Genomic DNA, 25,100 nt, shown 5'->3' with positions numbered 1-25,100 from the left:
TTAATCACCTATCCCTAGTATAGGTCATCAATATCCGATTCCTGGGACCCCCACAGATCAGCTACCTCTGACATGTCCATTGATCACATGGCTTGTTTTGCAGCTTAGTACTATTCAAGTGAGTGGGGCTGAGCTGCAATACCAAGTACAACCACTATACAGTGTATGGCGCCATTCAGTAAAGGGGCTGCATCTTGTTTCAGAAACTACACCAATGTTGTTCAAGTAAATGACTTGCAATACTGCACAAAGCCCATGCACGGCGCTCTTCTTTCCCCCATTTTATACTATACTGTTCCTATAAACATACATAATGAAACAGTGAAGATCAGGGCCACAGTTAAACATGGTTTATTGAACAATAAGACGGTGCGTATCCTACAGTCACAGCCAAGCTTAATATTGCTTTAAGACCTGTAAAATTCATTTTTTTGTGTTTTTAAAGGGACGCTCCGCCTAACAGTCAGAGTAACAAAACTATGAACATTGGCTGCAATATAAAAACTCAACATACTATTCTCTATATATTACTATGATACATTGACTGGGTTTCTCTTTAGGGTCTGGTTTTACTTCTATTGTACATTCTCCTTCATTTATAGCAGCTTTAACCATTTCTGTTCTTCTCTGGTCCACGTGACGTACTGTATATACAATATCTATAAGTGCTGCCTGTCACCTGGCCTGTTCCACATTCTATAGCCAGGTAGTCCTTAATGAGAACCATCACACAATACAGAACTATTAAAAGGATGCTCTATAGTGTTCAATCCATATAGGTAAATTCACATATATTTGGCCCGCCGTGGTGTTGTCACTACAAACAGACAATGTTGTATGTATGGAAACAATAAGTAGCCATAATCCATGAGTGGTGGTTTCAGGAGGGGACCTTGCTGCAGGTCTGGAGGGGAAGTGGGTCAGCAGCAGAGTCCGGATATATTTGATAGATCTGGGAATTTATGTATAGGTTTCCTATAACCATAGAACCAAACTGCCATAGTCAGCAGATATATCTAGGCACCTATAGAAAGATCTTTTGGGGCTGAATTTGATTCTGGGTCACATGATCAAAACCAGCACCAAACCCCCAAGTTGCTCCGCCTCCTCTCCATGTAGTTACCTGTACTATGGGGGCTGGCTTTACAATTATTATAATGATATCCCCATAGTACAGTACATACCAGTGAACATAACAGATGGACCAGGTGCTGGTTCTGATAACATGACCTGGGGTCAGAACTAGCCAAAAACTTAAAGTACGACAGCGGTGTATGAAATTCTGAAGTTCAAGGAAGTTAACTATTTTGTGGGGTGAGAACAGAATATGTACAAGGTATATACACAATGTATTATAGACTGGTGATTCTATCATGGCCGCTGGTGGATCAGCAGCACCGGCTACATTAATAAACCTTTGGCACAGATATGTTGACAGTAGGGTTAGGACAAACAGCAGCGAGATATAGTGAGAACGTTACCTGGATGTGAGGTAGACACAAGAACATGTCCATTTCTAGATGGCTGAGGACACGCAGGTCCTGTGATGGATGAAATGCATTATATCACATACCAAAAGGTAGGAAATCTTAAGATGAGCCCCAGAGGTATCCAAGATATTGTCCAGGATCAGCGACATTTTAGCAGTCCACTCACTGCTTCTGCTCACCAAGGAGAAGGTCCGAGACAAAATCAAACTCTTGGAACAGTATCTGGTCAGCAGCGGTTAAGGGCCGAGGGTCATCGGATGGAGACAGCACAGGTTTCTGCCCAGTGAATTCTTCATCAAAGTTTCGAACGTCAAAGGGGTCGTTTAAGGCGGGTACAAAGGGAGGAGGCAGCTTACGTGCGTACAGGGCCTCCCAGTCCAGCTCCTGCATGAGGATAGGAGGCAGGTTAGTGGTGTAAGGCACTTACTAATATAGTTCTTAAAGGGGCACTCTACCCTCTTACCAGCCACTTCTAGGGAGAGAGTAATCTCACACAATGCCCTCCCTGATCACAAGGGTCACATATGCGGAGGATTCTGCACCAAAGCATTCCATAGGTTTTGTCTGGTATTAGATCCCTGCTCCACTGAAGTAAACAAGGCCAAGTACTCACTCATATATCCTTGTGAGGATAAAACCCCTTTAATAAGCCACAAACCATACCTGGTAGAAAGGTTGTGTTTTAATTTCTTCTGCATCACCAACTCCTGCCCCTAGGCGGCGCTCGGGTGTTTTACGAAGTAACTAAAGACCAAAAGTAAAAAGAAAAAAAGCCAATGTTTATTGACTCCAGTCTCTAAGAAATGCAATGCAATCTGCAAGAAATCCCATATAAAGGGAAGAGGATCTTGGGAAGAAACACTGCATTTGGAAACAACTTTGCCTTAATCGTGTCAGTAAACTGCGGTTTTCCATTGCTGTGTGAACAGATCCCAGTTGTTCCCACTTTCTTAGACATATATAGCACCTTCTCTACTAAGGGGCTCACTAGATCTGCAAATGCCTCTCCTGATATACTCTGTGATGCTTATTACATTAATCTAGGTCTCCATTTCTTTCTTACATGTCTTCATTTGCCCCAGGAGGTTACAGGTCACTTTCTCCCACTAGATCAGATCACTCCATCCCACCTACCTTAATGTACTGGACTCAGAAGATGCAGAGGCCAGGCACTAGCCGCCATGTTACCAAAGGATCACTTACCTTCCGTATAATGTTGATAGCTTCAGTGGCCAGGAAGCGTGGGTAACGCACTTCTTCATTCACAATACTGTCAAACACCTCCTCTTCATCGTCACCAGGGAACGGGCACTGGAAAACCAGAGATCAGAGTGGGCATGAATGATGTGGACACAACGCAAGGAGTGTAGAGAGGGAGGTAACAGAAGCAGGATAGTTTACAGATCATGATCTACAGAAGGTGTCAGGATTTTCCAGAAACCACCATAGCGGGCAAATCTCATCAACCTGGCATACTATGGGTATAGCTAGATGGACATCAACACATTGAAAGGGGTTTTGCCTCTACAGATGTGTAGCTTCTATACAGGGAGTAGGGGATACAAGTGTCAGATTATTAGGGGTCCAACCCCTGACACCCCTAGTGATCAGTCCCCCTGAATCCTCCCTGTGAATGAAGCACTATAGCTCGAGTGGCCAGCATTTCATTTACTACTATGGGGTTGCACTGGCACTTCATGCACAGGGAGGATACGGGGGGAATTGATCACTGAAGGACCCAGCAGTCAGACCCCCAGTGTTAAATATTATCAGATTACAATATTCATGGCATATAAGAGTAAAGTCTATTCTGCTCACAACACTCTTCTATACATGGGTGTGGTAAGGGTACACTTGTTTTAGTGCTTTCCAAATACATTTCCAAAAAGTTTGAGGATGTTGGGGAACACCGCCTCATGAATATAAATGATTGACAGACATGTCTGGATCAGTCCATCTTTCTCTGACACCTCGAGAGATGTGGGGACTGTCCCATTGATGCCAACACACAGAAATCCAGCTTAAAGAAACTTAACTATGAGCTTCTCCTATGATGTAGCTACAAAGACATTGTATGATATTTGTTATTCTCTGGAAGTTTTCCCTGTATCTATTTTTCCATGTTTTTATAAGAAGCGGAGTTCTCCAATAATATTACCTTATGTGTTATCACGTGAGTAAGAATTCAGGGTTTTTTTTTTGTTTTTTTTTTACACCCAGTAATCTGACATTTATCCTTTACCCTGTGGATTAGTGTCTGTCATGCCACAACCCCTTTATAAGGGTATTCCCAACTAAAAATGATGGCATATTGCATGATATCAGTGGGGGTCTGACTTATCCATTAAAGAGGCTGCAGCGCTGGGCCGCCGAGTCCTCTTCACTGTTTTTTCTTTGCAAAGTGGCATCTGAATCTGATCTGACCGGTCACATCTCACCTCTCCCACCAGCATCTCGTAGATCAGCACTCCCAGCCCCCACCAGTCCACTGCATATGTATAAGACGTGTCAGTCAGAACCTCGGGTGCAAGAAACTCTGGTGTACCGCAGAAGGTGCTTGTCCTGTCTCCATATCCCATACCTGGAAGACAAACATCCATTACAACCCTGGTCCTTTACTTATTTCCATGTTACACAATGGTGTCAGAATCTTCACCTTCTTTACAGAGGCCAAAATCTGCAATCTTCACAAAGCCACTGGCATCCATCAATATGTTATCCAGCTTCAGGTCTCTGGATGGAAGCACAGTGTTATATAATATATATCATGTATAGATCCAGAACATAGAAGGCAGCTAAGGCTACATGGCGACTTTGGCTGCGACTCCCATCACATGACCATAGTTCGCAGTGTAGCCCTGCAACTCCGTCACTAATGTAAATAAGCATACTCGCAGTGTGACCCCAATGGTGCCGAGACTGCGAGTCTTCACTGCCATACCTGTAAATGATCTTTTTTTGGTGCAGGAACTGGAGCCCGAGAACCACACAGGCAGAGTAGAACCTGTCAATAGAGATAGACGCCTCAGTGACAGCCAAGACATGATGGACAGAGATTGTGCTGTAGGCTGCTCTAGGTCATACCTGGTGGCAGGTTGGGAGAAGACATTGGCATGTATGTGCATCATCAGGTCTCCACCTGGCATGTACTCCATGACAAAACACGCGTGTCCTGAGGTCTGGAAACATCCAAATAGGTTCACCAAGAAGGGGTGACCGGAGGAGTTTACTGCCTCAAAGATCCGCTTCTCACACTGTAGGCTAGATGGAAGAGGGAACAGAAATGGTTAGGGGTCTATAGGGGAAAGTAACAGGATTGACAGCACTGGTTTATACATATGTATCCCAGAGAGCAGTAGACAGGTCTTCTACAATGCCAGCACGGGTCACCAGGGCCATGCCCTGGTTCTTGGTGTCAGCTATCGCTACATTACCACAATAACCAATAGCTGGCTGCAGAGGTGACATGTTGCCCAAATCCATAGGGTCCCCAGTACCCGGCAAGGAGGGAACCATGCTGAATGAGCAACGTAAAGATTTAGGCTCAGAAGGGAAAAGGAGGGGGGGGTGTTATATTCACCTTTCAAACTCATCTCTGCTCACAATCTCCCGCTTCTTTAGCGCTTTAATGGCGTACAGCTTTCCTGTCTTCTTATATTCAGCAAGAAGCACCTAAAAGGCACAAGCATAGACCCATAAGACGTAAGACTATGCATGACTAAGACATAACACTAACTTTTTACAAAAATGTAAGGGACATTGACAGTACATACAAATGTACAATATACAAATGTCTAATCTTTTAATCTACCTGTGCTCCCAGTTCTGGAATACCTACCATGTTCCTATAGCATGAAGTATGAGATTGTCACAGCCCCATTACACTATATGGTGGGTATCCCCTTTAAGTATTGCTCAGATTAGTAGCCATCAACCTCCTGTGACAGGTTAAGTTACAACTCTACGTGACACAATAAGCAAACGCTGTCCATTATTTTACATGCACAAACCCGCTGCCAAGTACAGCACTCCGTGGACTCTTTGCATAAACAAATGACACACAATGATCTGCGGCACTGAACCTGTCTAGAGGCTGGGCCATCCCCAGGCATGTGATAGCACAGAGACAACTACATATACAGACCAGACCACTGCGTACGGGCAGATTCCACTGACCTGATGACAGCCAATGGTCTGGTAATTCCATTCATTCTGTATTGGCAAGATATTAGAGGATTGTCCGAGGTCACAGTGTATGGACGTCATTACTGCAGGTATTCGTAGGTGGGGGGGATTGAGCTATGTTAACCCATTAGTGCAGGGTATGTAATATACACCTTACATCAGCCTTTATCAATATAAGTGAATGGAGTTGAAGTGTGAGGTGACTGCAATTTATAGTCGCAAGAAGATTGAGCAGATTTTTGGGGACTAGAACTTCTAATCTCAGCACTTCAGGGTCACAATGCAGCTCCATTCATTTACATTGGTGAAGGAGTTGCAAGGCGACATGGCGATCTTTAGCTGTGCAATGGGAGTTGTGTCTGAACCATCCTGTAGCCCTAGCCTGTCCCTTGTAATACTGACACTTACCTTACCGAAATGCCCCCTCCCCAGCACAGATACACAAGAGAAGTCATCCAGATGAAGGGTCTTCTTTCTGTAAAAGCAAACATAGATAAATCCATACGGAGCTTCACGGTAAAAGTATGAGGAACCCTATCCACGTGCCCCATATGGCACCAGGGGGTGACATTTTGGTACCTGTCCCTATGTATAAGATCACTATACTAAAAGTAGGAAATCCTTTATAATCCTAGTCGTTGTCACTCGAATTGTATTAAAATATAGATTTATTTTTTTTTAGTTCCAATTTGTGATACTCAGAACCACAGGTTAACTCCATTACATGCAGTAGTTCAGGCTGCTACACCATAGCAGGTATCTGAGGACAAGCCCAAAATTTCTGCCAAAGATTTCACTGCAAATTCATGCCAGATTTTGACATTTTTCGTGTGAACCACACCCCTAAACTTGTTACATTTGACCTACGGATAGAAGCTATTACCTGACAATCTTCTGGGGTTCAGCCGCGCTTGGGGTTCCACCATCATCTGAGTGGATGCGCTTCATGGACTAAAGGGTAAAAGAGGAACTCAATGATGAGAAAGTCATTGACTGCATAAAGGAGGACGTCCAGAAATGTCATTTCCTGACAGGCCATAAGAGAAAAGGTCTACAACATGGAACATGGCTGCTCATTTTGGGTATTGGTGGTGCCAATGGCATTTTTTTTTTTTTTTCAATGTAGATTGTGAGCCCCATATTGGGCGCACAAGCTACATTTTATTTCCCTATCAGTATATCTTTGGAGTATGGGAGGAAATCTACACAAACACGGGGAGAACATATAAACTCCTTGCAGATGTTGTCCTTGGCAGGATTTGAATTCAGGACTCCAGTGCTGCAAGGCTGCAGTGCTAACCACTGAGCCACCGTGCTGCCCCTACAGCCACGACATTTAGAGGCCTGTCTGAACCCCTTTGGTACTGCTCAAAAGATCTGTAGAAATTTCCAACATAATGTTCACAATAGTTATATTGAATATTTCCAATGGATGTGCTGCAGACTAACATGGCTGCTACGGATGTCATCTGATGTGTAGATCACTTTTCAGTCTCTGATCAGTGGGGGTCTGACCACTGGGCCCGCCCCCACCTAGAGAGAAGGTGCCCGCTGGTAAGTTATGTAGCCTGTATTGGCCTGTCATGCACACACCTTCACAGGCACCTTACAAGAGTCTGCAGGAGTGGCTTCTTTCTCAGCGTCCAGTGGAAGGAACACCCGGGGAGGTTTGGGCGGTGGTTTTACTGAAGGGTCCTCACCAAAAATCAATTTCTTCACTGGGAAAGAGCTGCAAGAAAAACAGAACATGTACACACAGTATACATAGGGGGAATAGAAAAGATAATCAGGACAGGTCACAAGTATCAGGTGGAGTCAGGCACCCGCCCCACACAGATCAGCTGTTCCAGCCAGCCTCCTGAGCCAGAACCTATACAGAAGTAGAAGGCTCCGTTCACTGTTTAGCGGCCAAGGTGGGGTAGTGCAGCTGTATTCCTTGAATGGGAACTGAGCTTCAGTACTTTGGCACCATTGCTATACAGTGGATGTAGGCTTCTGCTTCTAGTTCTGTCCCAGAGGCTTCCTGGAATAGCTGATCTGCACAGGGTCCAGGTGTCAGATCCTGATGGCCTATATAGAGATCAGGTCATCAGCATCAAAAACGTCGGGCAGGAAACGGAAACCTGAAAGCGGAGACCCCGGGCGCAGATATGAATGAGCCCTTAGCAGTTAAAGAAAAAAAGACTAAGACAGCAAGTGCCCACCTGTCCGCAGAGTAAGCCTGGGTGTCAGTGCTGGGAAGGGGTGGACTAAGTGTGGTCATGGTGCCACATGGGGGTAGGATGCTCATCATCAGTCGCCCCCAGGTTGCAAAATTTATGTTCATTTGGGTGGCCCGAAGGAAATCCTTTCCTATGAAGAACATAAAGGAATAGCTGTTTATCAGAACATTAGGACAAGGAGCAGCACCCTAATGAGAGGAGAAGACATTTACCTTTCTGCTTTGGAAAAATGCGCTTCTGCCTCTGCACTTTACCTCTCCTCTCGATCACAGGGTTACAGAACATGATCTGGAGCAAAAATACAAGAAACCAATCACATACACTGTCCTGGCAGCTGTTATAGCCCTCTATGGGAAAGGTAAGGGTTAGCCAACATGGTTGTCACCACTGTATGTCACCTGGACGTGCAGGAGGGGAATGTAATAATAAATGGCGGCCATTCTAGTGAATATGGGGACAGGCTTGGTTTACCCATGGTGAGGTCCCTTCTAACATCTACATGGAGGGAGGCTAATCGAAACCAACCAAAAAGCTGTGCAGACCCATAGGAACCTCATCACTGGGGTATTAGGTAGTTGTGAATTACAGGCGCCAGAAATTGCCCAAAATCTCTCTATAAAGGACCATAAGGATGACAACAAGTCAAGAGAACCTTCTGTAAGCCAAGACCCCATGTAGTAGGTCACGTCACTCAATTGTTTAGACCCGTTCAGACGCATTATATAACTTCACCTCAGCAAACAGCATCCCTTGTGGCTCCAGCTGCAAACACACCCCGTGCCGCTCATTGTCCAGGAAGTCCTCCAAACGGACAAAGCGAATGGCACACAATTCCCGCCAGTCTCGCCAGTGTACGGACAGCTCCAACTCCCGGGACTGTGGAGTAAAAACGTAATTTTGGATAAATACAAATACATGAGATACATAGATGGATAGATAACAGGGGTGTAACAAGTAACCATGAACCCACAGTGATGTCACAGTACAGGGATAATACACACAGGGATGTCACAGTACAGGGATAATACACACAGTGATGTCACAGTACAGGGATAATACACACAGTGATATCACAGTATAGGGATAGGACACACTGTGATGTCACAGTACAGGGATAATGCAAAGTGATGTCATAGAACATGGATAATACACACAGTGATGTCACAGTACAGAGATAATACACACAGTGATGTCACAGTACAGAGATAATACACACAGTGATGTCACAGTACAGAGATAATACACACAGTGATGTCACAGTACAGAGATAATACACACAGTGATGTCACAGTACAGAGATAATACACACAGTGATGTCACAGTACAGAGATAATACACACAGTGATGTCACAGTACAGGGATAATACACACAGTGATGTCACAGTACAGAGATAATACACACAGTGATGTCACAGTACAGAGATAATACACACAGTGATGTCACAGTACAGAGATAATACACACAGTGATGTCACAGTACAGGGATAATACACACAGTGATGTCACAGTACAGGGATAATACACACAGTGATGTCACAGTACAGGGATAATGCACACAGTTATTTCCCATTACTAGGTCTCAGTGAGCCCCCTTAGTTGTTAGGTGTCTAGACTTACCCGCTCTAGCTCTATGGTGAACCTCTGATCCCAGCACTGGTTGTGCATTGGGCCCCAGTTCGTGTGGGTAACCGGCTTGTTATCCACTTTCAGGACGCACATCACCTCTCCTATGGGAAGATGTAACAACAGGTCGACAACATCCATTAAGATTCCATCTGGTGGGTTCCTTTAAGTCCACATGTGGCGATTGCAGAGCACAATCCATGCGTGTTACATTAAAGGTACACATCCACATATTTACCACAGATCTCATCTGACCGCAGGTATCTCCCAGATCCTCCCCGTCCATGAAGGTTTCCCCCAGCCCGGTATCGCATGAAGGACTTGGCCTCATTAGGACTCCCATGACTAGACGTTGCCCGAGATCGCCCCGGGACAGCTTCCAGCAGTCCCTGACATCCCAAAATGTGGATCTCCAGAGTCCCTATGAAGAGAAGAAGACTAATAAATGCCCTATCCCATGATCACCACCTATTACTGCCCCTTAACTAAACCTCAGGGTACCAGTCAGTGCAGTGGGTTTGATGAGAGGGGCGAGGGTCTGGCCCAGACTTTGCTCCTTCCCCCAGACCCCCCCAGCAGTAGGACAGTTCTGCAGATCCTGTTTGATGAGCAGCTGTTTGGAGTGACCAGGGGGCAGCTCAGACAGGCAGCGCTCCAGGGACAAGCGGAGGAGGTCAATCTTCTGGCTAGACTCATGTAGTCGCGACTGGGCCTAAAAAGAAAAGAAAAACAAAACCTGACGCAATCAACAGAAACAGCGCCACACATGTCTATAGGTCATGTGTTGTATTACACCTCAGCCCTATTCTTTTAATTGGAGCTGAGCTGTGATACCAGACACAACCTGTGGAAAGGAATGGCGCTGTTTCTAGACCATAGCAGCCATATTTTTTATAACCCCCTTTAATACTGAATGGCTAGAAGCACCCACTATCATTTCAGTCACCGCCCTGGCTCACCTCCGCCAAAGCCTTGCGATCCTGAAGTTTGCGTCCACCCAGTAATTTAACCACATTCTTTGCTCCTTCTGCGACTGCGGCCTCCACTCGTAAGTGCCGCCTCAGTTCCTCTAGTCGTAACTCTAGTGGAGACAGGTGGTCCGATTCCTGGATATCTGAGGCTGACCCCGGGGACTGTGTAAGCTTCACAATCTGCATGCGGAGCAATTCTGTTTTTATTCGGCTGTCCTGAAGCATCTGCTGAGCTGTGTTGAGAAGTTTCCGGTCCTGGAAGAGATTGCAAATTCAGTGGTATAATTTCCGTAGTGTGTGAACTACGCCCAATGCCTCACTTCACAATGAATTCTGTTTACTAGTATTCACCACTACGGGGAGCACACTTGCATATATAGTTTCATAGTAATTCAATGACAACTGTATAAATGAAGGTGCTTGAGCTCCATCTGGTGGTGAGTGCAGATAGTAAGAATTTTATCACTAAACTCCATGGAAAGTGATAGAAGGCAGTGGATTTGGAGCTATGAGTTAGAACAAAAATACAATTATATAAATTATATAAAAGCTAACTTTTATTAGACTTACCCCCTTTTTGCGTGTGGGCCTTTACATTTTTGCTACAGGACAGTGTGATTTGTGTCTACACCTGGGGTAAAAGGGGATGGTCCAAGAAGAAAAACATGGCTGCTTCTCTCAAAAACAGCATCACGTCTGTCCACAAGTCTAAAGTGGTATTGCAAGTCTTGTTAACTTCATTGGAGCTCAACTGCAATACCAGACACAACCCATGGACAGGAGTGGCACTCTATTAGGAAGGAATAATACCCCTTTAATATAAAAATTCCCATTTAGGCGATCGGTGAGGATTTGACACCAGAAGCCCCCACCAGTCAGCGACTTTCAGACGCTTCAATGATCGCTGCAGCCTCTTTACCAAGCAGGACAATGTACATACACTTAAATAAGACTGAGCTGCTACTGATCCATGTGACCAACAAATGTGACACCATCTGAACAGGGGAGGGGCTGAACTGCTGAGGCCCATAGTCTCTTCAAACAGCTGATAAGCAGAGGTCCTAGGTGTCAGACCCCCACCAATCACTTATAGATAACCTAATACAATCAATTCCAATAAAAATGGCTGCATGACAGTGTACAACCGGTTAAGGACCAGGCCTTTTTTTTCAAAACTGACATGTGTCACTTTAAATGGCAATAACTTTGAGACGGTTTAACTTACACAAATGATTTTGAGACTGTTTTTTTCGTAACACATTATACTTCATGTTAGTGGTAAATATTAATCAATATTTTTGTATTTATTTATAAAAAAAATAGGAAATTTGATGGAAATTTGGAAAAAATTGCAATTTTCAAAATGTGAAATTCTCTGCTTTTCAGGCAGATAGTCATACCACCCAAATACATGAATAAATATTATCTCCCATATCTCTGCTTTATATCGGCATCATCTTTTGATTGTCTTTTTATTTATTTTGGACGTTACAAGGCTTACAAGTGTAACAGCGATTTTCTAGATTTGCTAGAAAATTCTCCAAACCAATTTTTTAGGGACCGCTTCAGTTCTGTAAGGAATTATAAAGGCCTGTATAATAGAACCCCCATAAATCACCCCATTTTCAAAACTACACCCCTCAAATTATTCAAAACAGCATTTGGGATGTTTGTTAACCCTTTAAGTTTTTCATAAGAATAAACATAATATGGAAGTGAAATTTAGACATTTCATTTTTTTTCATTAATACATTCATTTAGACCTAAAATTAACACATTCACAAAGGGTTAAAGGAGAAAATGCATCTGACAGTTTATTGTGCAATTTCTCCCGTGCACAGAAATACCCCACATGTGGGTGTAAACTGATTTTTGGGCACACGGCAGTGCATGGAAGGGAAGGAGCGACACTGGGGGTGTGAACAGCAGATTTTGCTGGAATAATTTTCAGGCATCATGCCTCATTTGCAGAGCCCCTAGAGTACCAAAACAATGGAAACTCTCCAAAAGTGACCCCATTTTAGAATCTACACCCCTCACAGAATTCATCAAGGGGTATAGTCAGCATTTTGACCCTACAGTTGTTTCACAGATTTTACTAACATTGGGATGTGTAAATGAAAAATTACTAAAATGTCACTTTATCCCCAAAGTTTTAATTTTCACAAGGGGTTAAAGGAGAAAAAGTCCCCCCACAGTTTGTTAAACAATTCCTCCTGAACACGGCAATACCCCATGTGTGGCCATATTCTGCTGTATGGGGACATGGCGGGGCTTGGAATGGAAAGAGCGCTATTTGGCTTTTGGATGGCAGATTTTGCTGGAATAATTTTAGGTGCCATGTCGCATTAGCAGAGCCCCTAGAGGACCAATACAGTGGAAACCCCCTAAAAGTGACCCCATTTGGGAAACTACACCCCCCACAGAACATATCAAAGGGTAGAGTGAGCATTTTGACCCTACAACTGTTTCACAGATTTTATTAACATTGGGACATGAAAATGAAAAATTACTTTTTTTCCAATAAACTGTCAATTTAGCCCCAAATTTTTCATTTTCACAAGAGGATAAAGGGGAAAAAGCTCCATAAAGTTCGTTAAACAATTTCTCCTGAACACAGAAATGCCCCATATGTGGCCATAATCTACTGTATGGGAACATGGCGGGGCTCAGAATGGAAAGAGGGCTATTTGGCTTTTGAAGGACAGATTTTGCTGGAATATTTTTCAAGTCCCATGTCGCATTTGCAGAGCCCCTAAAGTATCAATATAGTGGAAACCCCCTAAAAGTGACCCCATTTTGGAAACTACACCCCTCATAGAATTTATCTAGGGGTTTGGTGAGCATTTTGGCCTCACAGCTGTTTCACAGATTTTATTAACATTGGGACGTAAAAATGAAAAATTACTTTTTTTCACAATGTATCGTCCATTTAGCGCCATATTTTTAATTTTGCAAGTAGTTAAAGAATTAAAAGCCCCCCACAGTTTGTTACACAATTTCTCCTGAACACGGCAATACCCCATATGTGGCCATAATCTGCTGTATGGGTACATGATGGGGCTCAGAATGGAAAGAGAGGTATTTGGATTTTGGAGGGCAGATGTGGCTGGAATAGTTTTCTCGTGCCATGTCGCATTTGCAGAGCCCCTAAAGTATCAATACAATGGAAACCCCTCAAAAGTGACCCCATTTTATAAACTACACCTGTCAAGGAATGAATCAAGGGGTATTATCATTTTGTGCCTAAAATGCTTCCAAAAAATGAATGTCCAAAATGAAAATTGAAATTTTGAAAGAAATATGCCATTTCAGTGCCCAATACGTTGCACCCACTTTGTGTTGTCAGAGACCTGCACTCCTAAAACTATTAAGGGGCCATCCCGAGGGGCAAAAAATGATATATGTGGGTGTAAACTGCTGCTTGGGCACACAGCAGGGCTCAGAAGGGAAGGAGCACTGCGCTTTTTAGCTTTTGGGGTACAGATTTAGAGGGACTTTCTGGGGGCCATGTTCCTTTTGGAGAGACCTGGAGGTAACTGTAAACCCCATTTTGTAGGGGCAAGTTTAGGGTCTCTGCAAAAGTGTCATGGCATCCAAAAACCAAACCATCTGTGCTCCAAAAACCCAATAACCCTTCTGTGTCCGTCTGTGCCCTAATATCAGTTTATACCCACATATGACATTACGTACGTTATCCCGGGTACACCAGTGTCATACATGTGCCCTAATATCAGTTTATACCCACATATGACATTACGTACGTTATCCCGGGTACACCAGTGTCATACATGTTGCATAAACTGTAGTTTGGGCACACAGCAGGGCGCAGAAGGGAAGGAGCGCTATTTTGGTTTCTGGAGCACAGTTTGGTTTTTGGACGTCACTTTTGCAAAGCCCCTGAATTGTCAATAAAGTGGAATCTGCAGACACGTCACCCTATTTTGGACACTAGCCCACTGATGGGATTTATCAAATGGCGTAGCGAGAATTTTTAACCCTTGAGTGTTGCATTTATTTAGTTTCCAGAAATGAAATCGCAACTGATAATGAGAAGTTAAAAATGAAAAATTTCCAGAGATTCGCCATTTCAGTACCCGATATGTTGTGCCCGACTTATGTCAGCAGAGACACTCCAAAAACTGGTAAGCGGGTGGTATCCCGGGCACAACAGCTTTCAGAGAGTTCATCTCTGATACAAGGCGGGCACAACATATTACGCACTGAAATGACGGATTCCTGGAAAAATGGTCATTTTCAGTTCTCACAATCATCCGCGTATTCATTTATGGATAATAAGTTATAGCAAAATTTGGGGGCTAAAAATGCTCTCTGTACCTCTGGATAAATCCTTCAGGGGTGTAGTTTCCAAAATAAGGTCACATATCAGGGGATTACACTTTACTGGCGTTTCAGCTCTGCAAAGGTGTCATGGCATCCAAAAACCAAACCGTCTGGGCTCCAAAAACCCAATAACCCTTCTTCCCTTCTGTGTCCGGCTGTGCCCTAATATCAGTTTATTCCCACATATGACATTACGTCCGTTATCCCGGGTACACCAGTGTCATACATGTGTCAAACGTGTCATAAACTGCAGTTTGGGCACACAGCAGGGCGCAGAAGGGAAGGAGCGCGATGAGGCTTTTGGAGTACAGATTCAGATGTTTGGTATCTGGACGCCATGTCATGTTTGTAGAGCCTGTAAGGTACCAGAAAAGTGGATTCCCCAAAGGAGTGACCCCATTTTGAAAACTGCACCCCTCAAAGAATTTATCAGGGGGTGTAGTGAGTATTAGTATCCCAGACGTAACTGCACAGCGGATGGCGAAGAGGGAATATATAAGCTGTGCGGAGGACATTGGGGACACTAAATTCCCTACTATGTCCCAGTAGCTCCTATGATTGGGGGAGTCACTCTGGGGGTCACTTTGGGGGTCACTTCTGGTGTCTGTTCCCTCATAAGCTGTAAATCTGGGGTGTCCACTGATATTCGCTCACACCGCTTATATATTCCCTTCCTGACGCCGCCAGTTGTATTCTAATGATTTGGCGATTTTGCGTGATTTTGTCTTCACATTGCTAGATGCTATATTTTCTTTATTCTTTTGGTGACGCGGCCATATAAGGGCTTGTTGTTTGCGGGATGTGATGTATTTTGTAATGACACCATTTTTGGGTGCCTACAACATACTGAATACATTTTATTAACTCTTTCTTGCTGGATTTAAAAAAAAAATTAAAAAAAAAAAAATCAATCCTGGCATTGAGTTGTACCCTTTAAATTTTGCGCCATGCAGCGTACAGTATAAGTAACATGTAGCCTTTATTCTGCGGGTCAGTACGGTTACGGTGATACCTCATTTATAGTATTTTTTTATGCGATACTAATTCTGCAGAACAAAACCACATTTGGGGACATAAATCAGTGATTTTTGTATCGCCATCTTCTGAGAGGCGTAACATTTTTATTTTTCGGTTGACAGTGTTGGTTGAGGGCTTATTTTTTGCGGGACAACCTGCGCTTTTTATTGGTACTATTGTGGGGTGCATATGATTTTTTGATCACTTTTTATAGCATATTTTGTAAGGTGATATGGTGAAAAATCATTACTTCCAGCGGGTTTTTTCCGTTTTTTTTTTCAGATGTACACCGTATACATTAAATATTATTTCACTTTTATTGTACAGGTTGTTACGGACGCGGCGATACCAAATATGCATTGTTTTTATTAATTTTTAGTACTTTTTTATATAATTCATTTTGTATAGAGAAAAAGGGATTTTTGGGCTTTATAACTTTATTACTTTTTTCATACACTATTTTTTTTTAACTTTTTTTTTTTTTTTTTACTTTTTCATGTGTCCCTTTAGGACACTTGAATCAGTTGATGCTTTGATGAAAGCACCAACTGATTCTGTATAGTAGCTTGCAAGACACGAGCAGGACATGAGCCTGCTTGTGTCCTGCAAGCTGCAGAGGAAGTGAGACACATCGCTCACTTCCTCCATCGGTCGGCAGGATCAACCAGGTATGTGGGGGCTCCGGTAGTCTGGGGTCACTGGCCAGACCCCAGACTACCTTTTACTGACATCGGCACCCCCCGATCTCGCCGCGGGGGGTGCCGATCAGCTTCAATCTGCGGCGGATCCCTTTCGATCGCGCCGTGATGTTTCATGGCACGATCGAAAGGGTTAAAACGTTCAGTCGGAACTGAGTCCGACTGAACGTTGTTGAGGGGGTGGTTAGGTGTTAGTAACACCTAACCCCTGCCCTCCCCCCGCCCCACCCCCTGCCTAGTGAGTCTCTGAAGACCGGCCGTAAATTTACTATCGGCTGGTCTTAGAGACCAGGACTGCTGGCCGTAAATTTACGGCCAGCGGTCCTTAACCGGTTAAGAAAAAAAGTCCAGCCCTCTGGTGAAACTGCTGCAGATCTGGTTTTAGGTGCTGATGACATCACTTTATTGTGGTCACTGACACCTCAACTCTACTGCACAACTTCACCGATAAGGAGCAGATGATGATCAGGCCCACTGAGGAAAACACCCACCAGGCTTATCTGAGACTTCACAACTACCGGTGGGGGTCATGTAATATCAGAGAGGCTGAGCCATACTGATATAGATACATAGTGACTGTCCCAGCAGAATAGTGAGCGCAGCTCTGGAGTATAATACAGGAAGTAACTCAGGATCAGTACAGGATAAGTAATGTAATGTATATACACAGTGACTGCACCAGCAGAATAGTGAGTGCAGCTCTGGAGTATAATACAGGAAGGAACTCAGGATCAGTACAGGATAAGTAATGTAATGTACACTCACCGGCCACTTTATTAGGTACACCATGCTAGTAACGGGTTGGACCCCCTTTTGCCTTCAGAACTGCCTCAATTCTTCGTGGCATAGATTCAACAAGGTGCTGGAAGCATTCCTCAGAGATTTTGGTCCATATTGACATGATGGCATCACACAGTTGCCGCAGATTTGTCGGCTGCACATCCATGATGCGAATCTCACGTTCCACCACATCCCAAAGATGCTCTATTGGATTGAGATCTGGTGACTGTGGAGGCCATTGGAGTACAGTGAACTCATTGTCATGTTCAAGAAACCAGTCTGAGATGATTCCAGCTTTATGACATGGCATTGCATTATCCTGCTGAAAGTAGCCATCAGATGTTGGGTACATTGTGGTCATAAAGGGATGGACATGGTCAGCAACAATACTCAGGTAGGCTTTGGCGTTGCAACGATGCTCAATTGGTACCAAGGGGCCCAAAGAGTGCCAAGAAAATATTCCCCACACCATGACACCACCACCACCAGCCTGAACCGTTGATACAAGGCAGGATGGATCCATGCTTTCATGTTGTTGACGCCAAATTCTGACCCTACCATCCGAATGTCGCAGCAGAAATCGAGACTCATCAGACCAGGCAACGTTTTTCCAGTCTTCAATTGTCCAATTTCGATGAGCTTGTGCAAATTGTAGCCTCAGTTTCCTGTTCTTAGCTGAAAGGAGTCGCACCCAGTGTGGTCTTCTGCTGCTGTAGCCCATCTGCCTCAAAGTTCGAAGTACTGTGCGTTCAGAGATGCTCTTCTGGCTACCTTGGTTGTAACGGGTGGCTATTTGAGTCACTGTTGCCTTTCTATCAGCTCGAACCAGTCTGGCCATTCTCCTCTGACCTCTGGCATCAACAACGCATTTCCGCCCACAGAACTGCCGCTCACTGGATGTTTTTTCTTTTTCGGACCATTCTCTGTAAACCCTAGAGATGGTTGTGCGTGAAAATCCCAGTAGATCAGCAGTTTCTGAAATACTCAGACCAGCCCTTCTGGCACCAACAACCATGCCACGTTCAAAGGCACTCAAATCACCTTTCTTCCCCATACTGATGCTCGGTTTGAACTGCAGGAGATTGTCTTGACCATGTCTACATGCCTAAATGCACTGAGTTGCCGCCATGTGATTGGCTGATTAGAAATTAAGTGTTAACGAGCAGTTGGACAGGTGTACCTAATAAAGTGGCCGGTGAGTGTATGTACACAGTGACTGTACCAGCAGAATAGTGAGTGCAGCTCTGGAGTATAATACAGGATGTAACTCAGGATCAGTACAGGATAAGTAATGTATATACTGTACATAAAGCAGTATATGTATATACTGGTGAGGAAATAACCTTTAACATAAGATTTTCTGCCTTTTATCAAAATAGCATCAATTCCTACATGCCTAGTGAGAAACCTGATGGACAAGTTACTGTATTTGTCTTACATCAGGGGTGACTCTCACCTTGGAAGCTCCGCTGGAAAACATCTGAATAATGTTCTCTGCGCCTTGCTTGACTTTATTCTCGATGTGTAGCTGTCTCCTCAGCGCTTCCACTCTGCGCTGTCTTGGGTCAAGGCTTTGATCAAATACACAGTGATCTGGAGAAACCACCCCATCTGAAAACCGTAATATAGTCATGTTAAAGGGATTGTCCAGGATTAGAAATAGATGGCTGCTTTCTGCCTCAGTTCCACATATGATCACAGGTTGTGTGTAGAATTACAGTTCAGCTCCACTGAAATAAAATAATGAGCTGCAATACCACAAACAACCTGAGGACAGGGGTGGTGTATTTGGAAGAAAGAAACCATAGTTTCTAGTCCTGTATAATAAAATTAATTCAAAAATGGCAACTGATAAATCTTCAACTCCTGCACTGCAAAGTAGGAGATGTAACTACTAAACAGCTCCATTCCTGTTTATAGGCCATGTGTGGTACTGCAACTCAAACCCATTCACTTTTCTGAAGTGAATATGCAATACCCAACACAGCCTGTGCATAAGAGTGGCGCTGTTACATAGGAAATAGGCTTTTTCCAAAACTATCTGCCCGTTTTAACCATTTCCTTGCACCTGCCTTGTTTGGTGTCCTTCTCCATAATGACGATGCGCCCGTTCAGCTCCTGCAGTTGGCAGTGCAGCTCTTGTAGGCGGCGGTTGGATGTCTTCAATTGACTCTCCACATGGCTCTGGTGCTTCTTATCTGTGGACACTTTGCGTAAGTTCTCAGCCCCCTCCTTTATCTTCAGCTCCCTCTGAATCTCCCGTTTCAGTTGCTCCCTAGAGTCCTCCAGTTGCTGCTGAAACCCTGGATCCAGAATCAGAGACCCTCCATTCCTGATCTCCATCTTGTGGCGCGCCTGGAGGAAGCAAAAACATACGGGGAGGAGAGGGTTAACTGCAGGTAACTGAAGACAGGTGACTCATGTACACCTGTAACGCCCTGGGGACATGCAAAGATATAGCGGAGGATTTCCAGGAAATCAGGGAGTAGCGTCCACCTGACTCCCCGGCATGATGCGAGGGGCGGCGGGCGCAGCGCTCAAATCCTGCTGGGGTTTGTAGGGGAAAAAGTTATAAAGGAGTTTGGAAAACTCTGCAGACTACGAGTCATTTCCTGGAACTGCTTCCTGACTCAGACAGCCCAGGAGCGCGTCCAGCCACATCCCCTATACAAAGGGCCAGTGTCCCAAAATAGCTGCCCCTCCAGTACAGGCCATCACCTGCGTATATAGGCCTGATGATAACCCCACTCAGACCTGACATACCTGGAGGTGAGGTGCGGAGACAGCACAACAGATGTAGTCAACTCCCAAAAGCCATCAGGGCAGCCATGACACTAATAAACCTCCAGCTATGGTGACTGTTAGTTATGTGAGACTACAACTCCCAGCATGCTCCATATTAAAGGGGTTGTCCCGTCACAAGGATCCTATCTATAATGCTTATTAATGTGAATGTAAGACTTTTCCTAAACACATTGCTTCAGCAAAACTGCTTTGTTTGGCCACTATCTCACTTTATTCATTTTTTTGTGGCCACAGCCCTGACCTGAGTCAAGTGATGTGTCTGCCTGCTCTCAGGGGGGAGGGAGGAGGGGCCAAGTGCACGGGAGCGAGCCTGGAGGGGGGAGGGGTAGTTTACCCTTTGGGGGACAGGTGAAGCCAGCAACATCTCTATGCTTCTGCCCTGCATGAAGCCAGCAGCGGCAGAAGCGATGCTGCTATTCCGGGGCGGGGGGGCGGAGGAGCGGAATAACAGCATCGCTTCTGCCGCTGCTGTCTTCATGCAGGGCAGGCACATAGCGATGTTGCTGGCTTCACCTGTGCCGGCGTCTAACTCCCCGGCATCCGCTGTAATAGGCGGATGCTGGGGACTGTTAGACGCCGGCACAGGCACATCGCTATGCTTCTGCCCTGCATGAAGACAGCAACGGCAGAAGCGATGCTGTTCCGCTCCGGGGTCACATATGCAAAGCCAAGCGGCGAGATGCCGCTGGCCCTGCGTGCACGCTCATACACTAGTCTAGCCTTCACAATGCTAATACAGACCCGCAGAGTGTCGGGTCTGTATTCGCATTGTGAAGGGTAGACTGGTGTATGAGCGTGCACGCAGAGCCGGCGGCATCTCGCCGCTTGGCTTTGCATATGTGACCCTGCCCACCAATGACGAAACAAAGCTGGAAGACAGAAGATTTTAGAGGAACGAAGACGGGTAAGTATGCGACGTGGGAGTACCCCTTTAAATGCCTAGGGGTGTGAGAGCACCTCCTTGGCTCCATACAACTCTGGATGGGGAGGGATGGAGGACGGACACTCTGTCCAAGTATAAACCTACAAATACTCAACACTAGAGTTAACGGCCAACAGATACTTCAGAACACATTGGTATACCTATCTAGTATCAAGGCTAGCAAAACAATGAATAATGTCCACAAAAATATAAACTGTACAAAAATATACTCTATTAGCTACTTGAGCAGAAAAAGAATTTGTTTTAAAATCAATTAAAAACATAGAAAACAATAGATAAGTGGGAGTCACAGTGAGAAGAGCACAAAAAGTACAAAGAGTAATCATGATACACACATATACCATAGCGGGGTCAGAGGAGCTGAAGAGTGTGCGGTTATAAGTCACCAGGTATATAAGTATGCACAATCATTTACAGATTGTGGATCCAAAAATGTAAGCTGCAATAGTGCAAGTGCAAGAGTATAAATATATAGGTCAGAATACATCAGCCACAAAGTGGAGCATTTTACTTAAGATGTATCTAGCTTCATGAATGAATCAATAGAGTGCAAGACTAGCATGTGCAAATGGCAAATAAAACACTAGCCACAATTATATGTTCCTGCATACATAAAGGTCTACTCAAACTCCCCAGATACAAGTATATAGAGTATTGTGCTCACCACTGTGACTCCCACTCAGAGCCCCGACGTATGTTTCACACCCTGACAAAGGGTGCGAATATATATATAATATTCACACCACACATACATATTATAAACATACACTTCCAAATATATCATACATACATTACATAAATTTATATACATACACACTATACTTATCCATATATTTACACACACATATCATACAAACAGGACATATATGCACACATTAGAAATTTATCACACACATCATACAAACATGACATATATGCACACATTAGAAATATATATATACTGTATATATATATAGATATATATAGACATTATACATATCCACATATTTCTATACGCACACATACAGATAATACATGACATTTATATAGTCATTTATTTATATACATATACACATAATATATACAAATATTATATATTTACATGTTTATATATACACATTATATATATCCATATATTTCTATACATACACACACACTACACAACATATTTATCCTACTAATATTATAAATGTGGATGTTTGTTTCTCTTTCATGCAAAAACAACTGAACGGATTTGGATGAAATTCGGCACGCAGTTTGTAACCTTGATTAAACATAGGCTACTTTTTATCCCGGTAAATGACATTGTGTACAGGCATTTGTATATTATCTGATCTGCTCCAGGCAGAGTGCTGACACACTGGATGGCAAAACCCATCACCTCACCCTTCCCTCATAGATTGTAAGCCCTCGTGGGCAGGGCCCTCTATCCCGCTGTGCCAGTCGGTCACTGTTAGTATTATATCTGTTTGTATATCTTGTGTACTGTATGTGAACCCTCAAATGTACAGCACCATGGAATTAAAGGTGCTATATAAATAAATAATAATACCCCTTTAATCCAAATTGGCAGTTTGCTACTTTTAAACATGCCGGGAAAAAGAAAATCTAATTTGTCGCAAAATTCTAAAACAATGAGAACTATGTAGGAAGCCCGAAGTCACAGAGTTCTCAAGCGGAGTGGAGGGGAATCATCAGCGCCAGCAACACGCTCATTATATGGCGTCTTAGAAAGCTGCTGAGATGCCGGAACAATCACAGGCACGGCCCGAGTAAGAGGTTCAGCAGCAGGACAGCATGAGAGCTCCCGAAATGCCGAAACAGGCGAACTATCAACGGCAGCAATTTGTTGAATATAGGCGGATCATCGACTCCAACAACCCGCAGATGAAGCCGGGGGCAGAGGCTAGTATATATATGTATGCATACACACAATATATACAGATACACATATATTTACATATTTATATATACACACATTGCACACACTCCCATGTCCATATATACATAAGCTATATATCCTTGTGTCTCCCACCAGCAGCGTCCCATTCACTATACAGTATACAGCAGAGTGTACAGGGAGTATACAGCTATAGCTACATGTGATACGGTCGCTTGCAGTACACGGTCCCTCCACACATATGAAATAGTGGGGGCATACACTAGTTAGTACATTATAGCGCCACCTGCTGTCACCAGTCCCGACCACCCCTCACTCTCTACAAGGACCCCAATATCCGGACCCCGCTCACCTGCAGCCGCGACCCCTCTGCCCCGTCCTCCGGACACCGGACTTTCCCCGCCCACTCTCCCACTAAACTTCAATCTTCCCGGGGGAAAGCGGCTCCGCCCAGTGGAGAACAAGGTGTACTGCAACGGGAGAAATGCGCCATCTAGTGTGGGTTCAATCTGTAACGGTCACTTGTAGAAATTTAAACATTAGTGGCATCTAGTGGACAGTATAGAAATGACTGCCATGGATGATTTCACAGGAGTAGCAACGACACACAGTGGACAGAAGAAGAATTGCAAGCTCACAATCTACATTAAAAAAAACTGGGACAGCTGGAGGGGGACATTTAACCGTAGGGGTAGCTGGAAGGTGACATTAAACTGGGGGCAACTAGAGGTGGACATGTTGTTCCCAGTTTAATGTCCTTTTCCAATTGTCCACAGCTTAATGTCTCCGTCCAGTGACCCCCATTTTTAATGTACCCTTCCAGCTGTCTCCAGTTTACTGTCCCTCTTATTCTCCCCTTATTTAATGTCAAACCCCCTTCATTTGCCACCAGTTTAATGTCCCACCCCTTAATCTGCCACCAGTTTAATGCCCCCCTTACATCTGCCACCAGTTTCATGTCCCCATCTTCATCTGCCACTAGCTTAATAACCCCCTTCATCTGTCCCCAGTTTAATAACCCCTTTTCATTTACCACCAGTTTAATGTTCCCCCTCCATCTGCCCCCAATTTCATATCACCCCCTTTATCTGCCCACAGTTTAATGTCCCCCTGTTAAATATCTTGTATTTGCCGGTGAGACTTGTGTCCACTGTTAAATATCCGTACCTGGCCTTATCCACGATAGGAAGAAGTCAGCTTGTTATAAATCAGTGTAGAGGTTTATTAATATCTTGAAGGAAAACACAGGAACAGGGAAAATGTCCAAAATAACACAAATATCAGTCAATTGTCAATAGCTTACATCTTCAGAGAAGTTAAATCATCTGGATATCTTGTAGTTACAGCTTGGTTCATGCTTGTGCTCTGGTTGGTGGACTTGGGCTGATTACGACGTCCATGGATGTCCATCTGCCTGGACCACCCACCCTGGTGTTCCCAAAGACAGACCTCCTGGTCTTCCCCTGGTCTTCCCAAAGACAGACCCAGACATGTGTATTTCTTACTCATTTATATTCATGAGAGTGGGTGTTACCTTCCATCTTGTAGCTATGTAAGGAGATTTCTAAAATAGTGTACACTAACCGCACCCATGTTCCAAGAATATAAGACTATGATGTCAGTAGAGTGTTAACCCCATGTCTGCTAGAGAATATTGTAAATATATAATATTTAACATTTCCCCCTTTTGAGAGTGAAATATCTGTTTGAACTCTCAAGATATACTATACAACAATATTCATACAATTAGATTATATCTTCTTTCTTCTTTGCTGAATACTGGAACTTAATTTTCATTAATTGTCCATATAACAATAATTTCATCAATTTGCAATAAATTTTGTCATAAATGTTATGGTATGTTATGGTAAACTGTGATCAAAGATGGAAACAATTTGATCCACTATCTAACCTACACCTGATGAAGGCTCTTCTTTCATCGTCTGGTCTTCTGGTCATCTCTTCTTCCATCATAATAGAAGGCTTACCACAAATGTAGTTCTTGACTTAAAGTCCTTTATAGATTTTCTCCATGTTGTGCAGATATTATAACATTGTCCATTAAAGTTCATATTATGAAGATATTGATATAACAACAAAGTCCATATGTTATGTTTCACTTCACCAAGACAGACTGTAGAAG

The 25,100-nt window shown here is 43.9% G+C and overlaps 1 protein-coding gene across 1 annotated transcript; it reads right to left on the bottom strand.

The window, feature by feature from the left end:
• Nucleotides 1-1,367: 1,367 nt before the first annotated feature.
• Nucleotides 1,368-23,353, bottom strand: PKN3 (protein kinase N3). The gene is made up of 21 exons (XM_075259953.1): nt 23,310-23,353; nt 19,403-19,685; nt 18,787-18,941; nt 10,480-10,746; nt 10,022-10,232; nt 9,759-9,941; nt 9,515-9,624; nt 8,630-8,773; nt 8,110-8,185; nt 7,880-8,027; nt 7,269-7,404; nt 6,559-6,626; nt 6,084-6,150; nt 5,071-5,162; nt 4,575-4,751; nt 4,432-4,494; nt 4,147-4,223; nt 3,929-4,071; nt 2,694-2,801; nt 2,154-2,234; nt 1,368-1,874 (listed from the first exon to the last, which is right to left on the bottom strand). The coding sequence occupies exons 2-21, from the start codon at nt 19,671-19,673 to the stop codon at nt 1,653-1,655; spliced, it is 2,799 nt and encodes a 932-aa protein (XP_075116054.1). The 5' UTR covers nt 19,674-19,685; nt 23,310-23,353; the 3' UTR covers nt 1,368-1,652.
• Between the last annotated feature and the right edge of the window lie 1,747 nt (nt 23,354-25,100).

The sequence above is a fragment of the Leptodactylus fuscus genome, chromosome 11 (assembly GCF_031893055.1).
Source record: "Leptodactylus fuscus isolate aLepFus1 chromosome 11, aLepFus1.hap2, whole genome shotgun sequence".
NCBI lineage: Eukaryota > Metazoa > Chordata > Amphibia > Anura > Leptodactylidae > Leptodactylus > Leptodactylus fuscus.
The sequence above is the reverse complement of the archived record's forward strand: the minus strand, read 5'-3'. Positions and strand labels throughout refer to the sequence as shown.

Bases quoted from the DNA above. Each gene is read 5' to 3' on its own strand.
- PKN3 (XM_075259953.1), bottom strand. From the start codon at position 19,673: ATGGAGATCAGGAATGGAGGGTCTCTGATTCTGGATCCAGGGTTTCAG. The intron at 10,747-18,786 runs GTGAGAGTCACC...AATCTCTTCCAG, and splicing joins TTTCCAGCGGAGCTTCCAAG to GACCGGAAACTTCTCAACAC. The intron at 10,233-10,479 runs GTGAGCCAGGGC...TTTTCTTTTTAG, and splicing joins ATCGCAAGGCTTTGGCGGAG to GCCCAGTCGCGACTACATGA.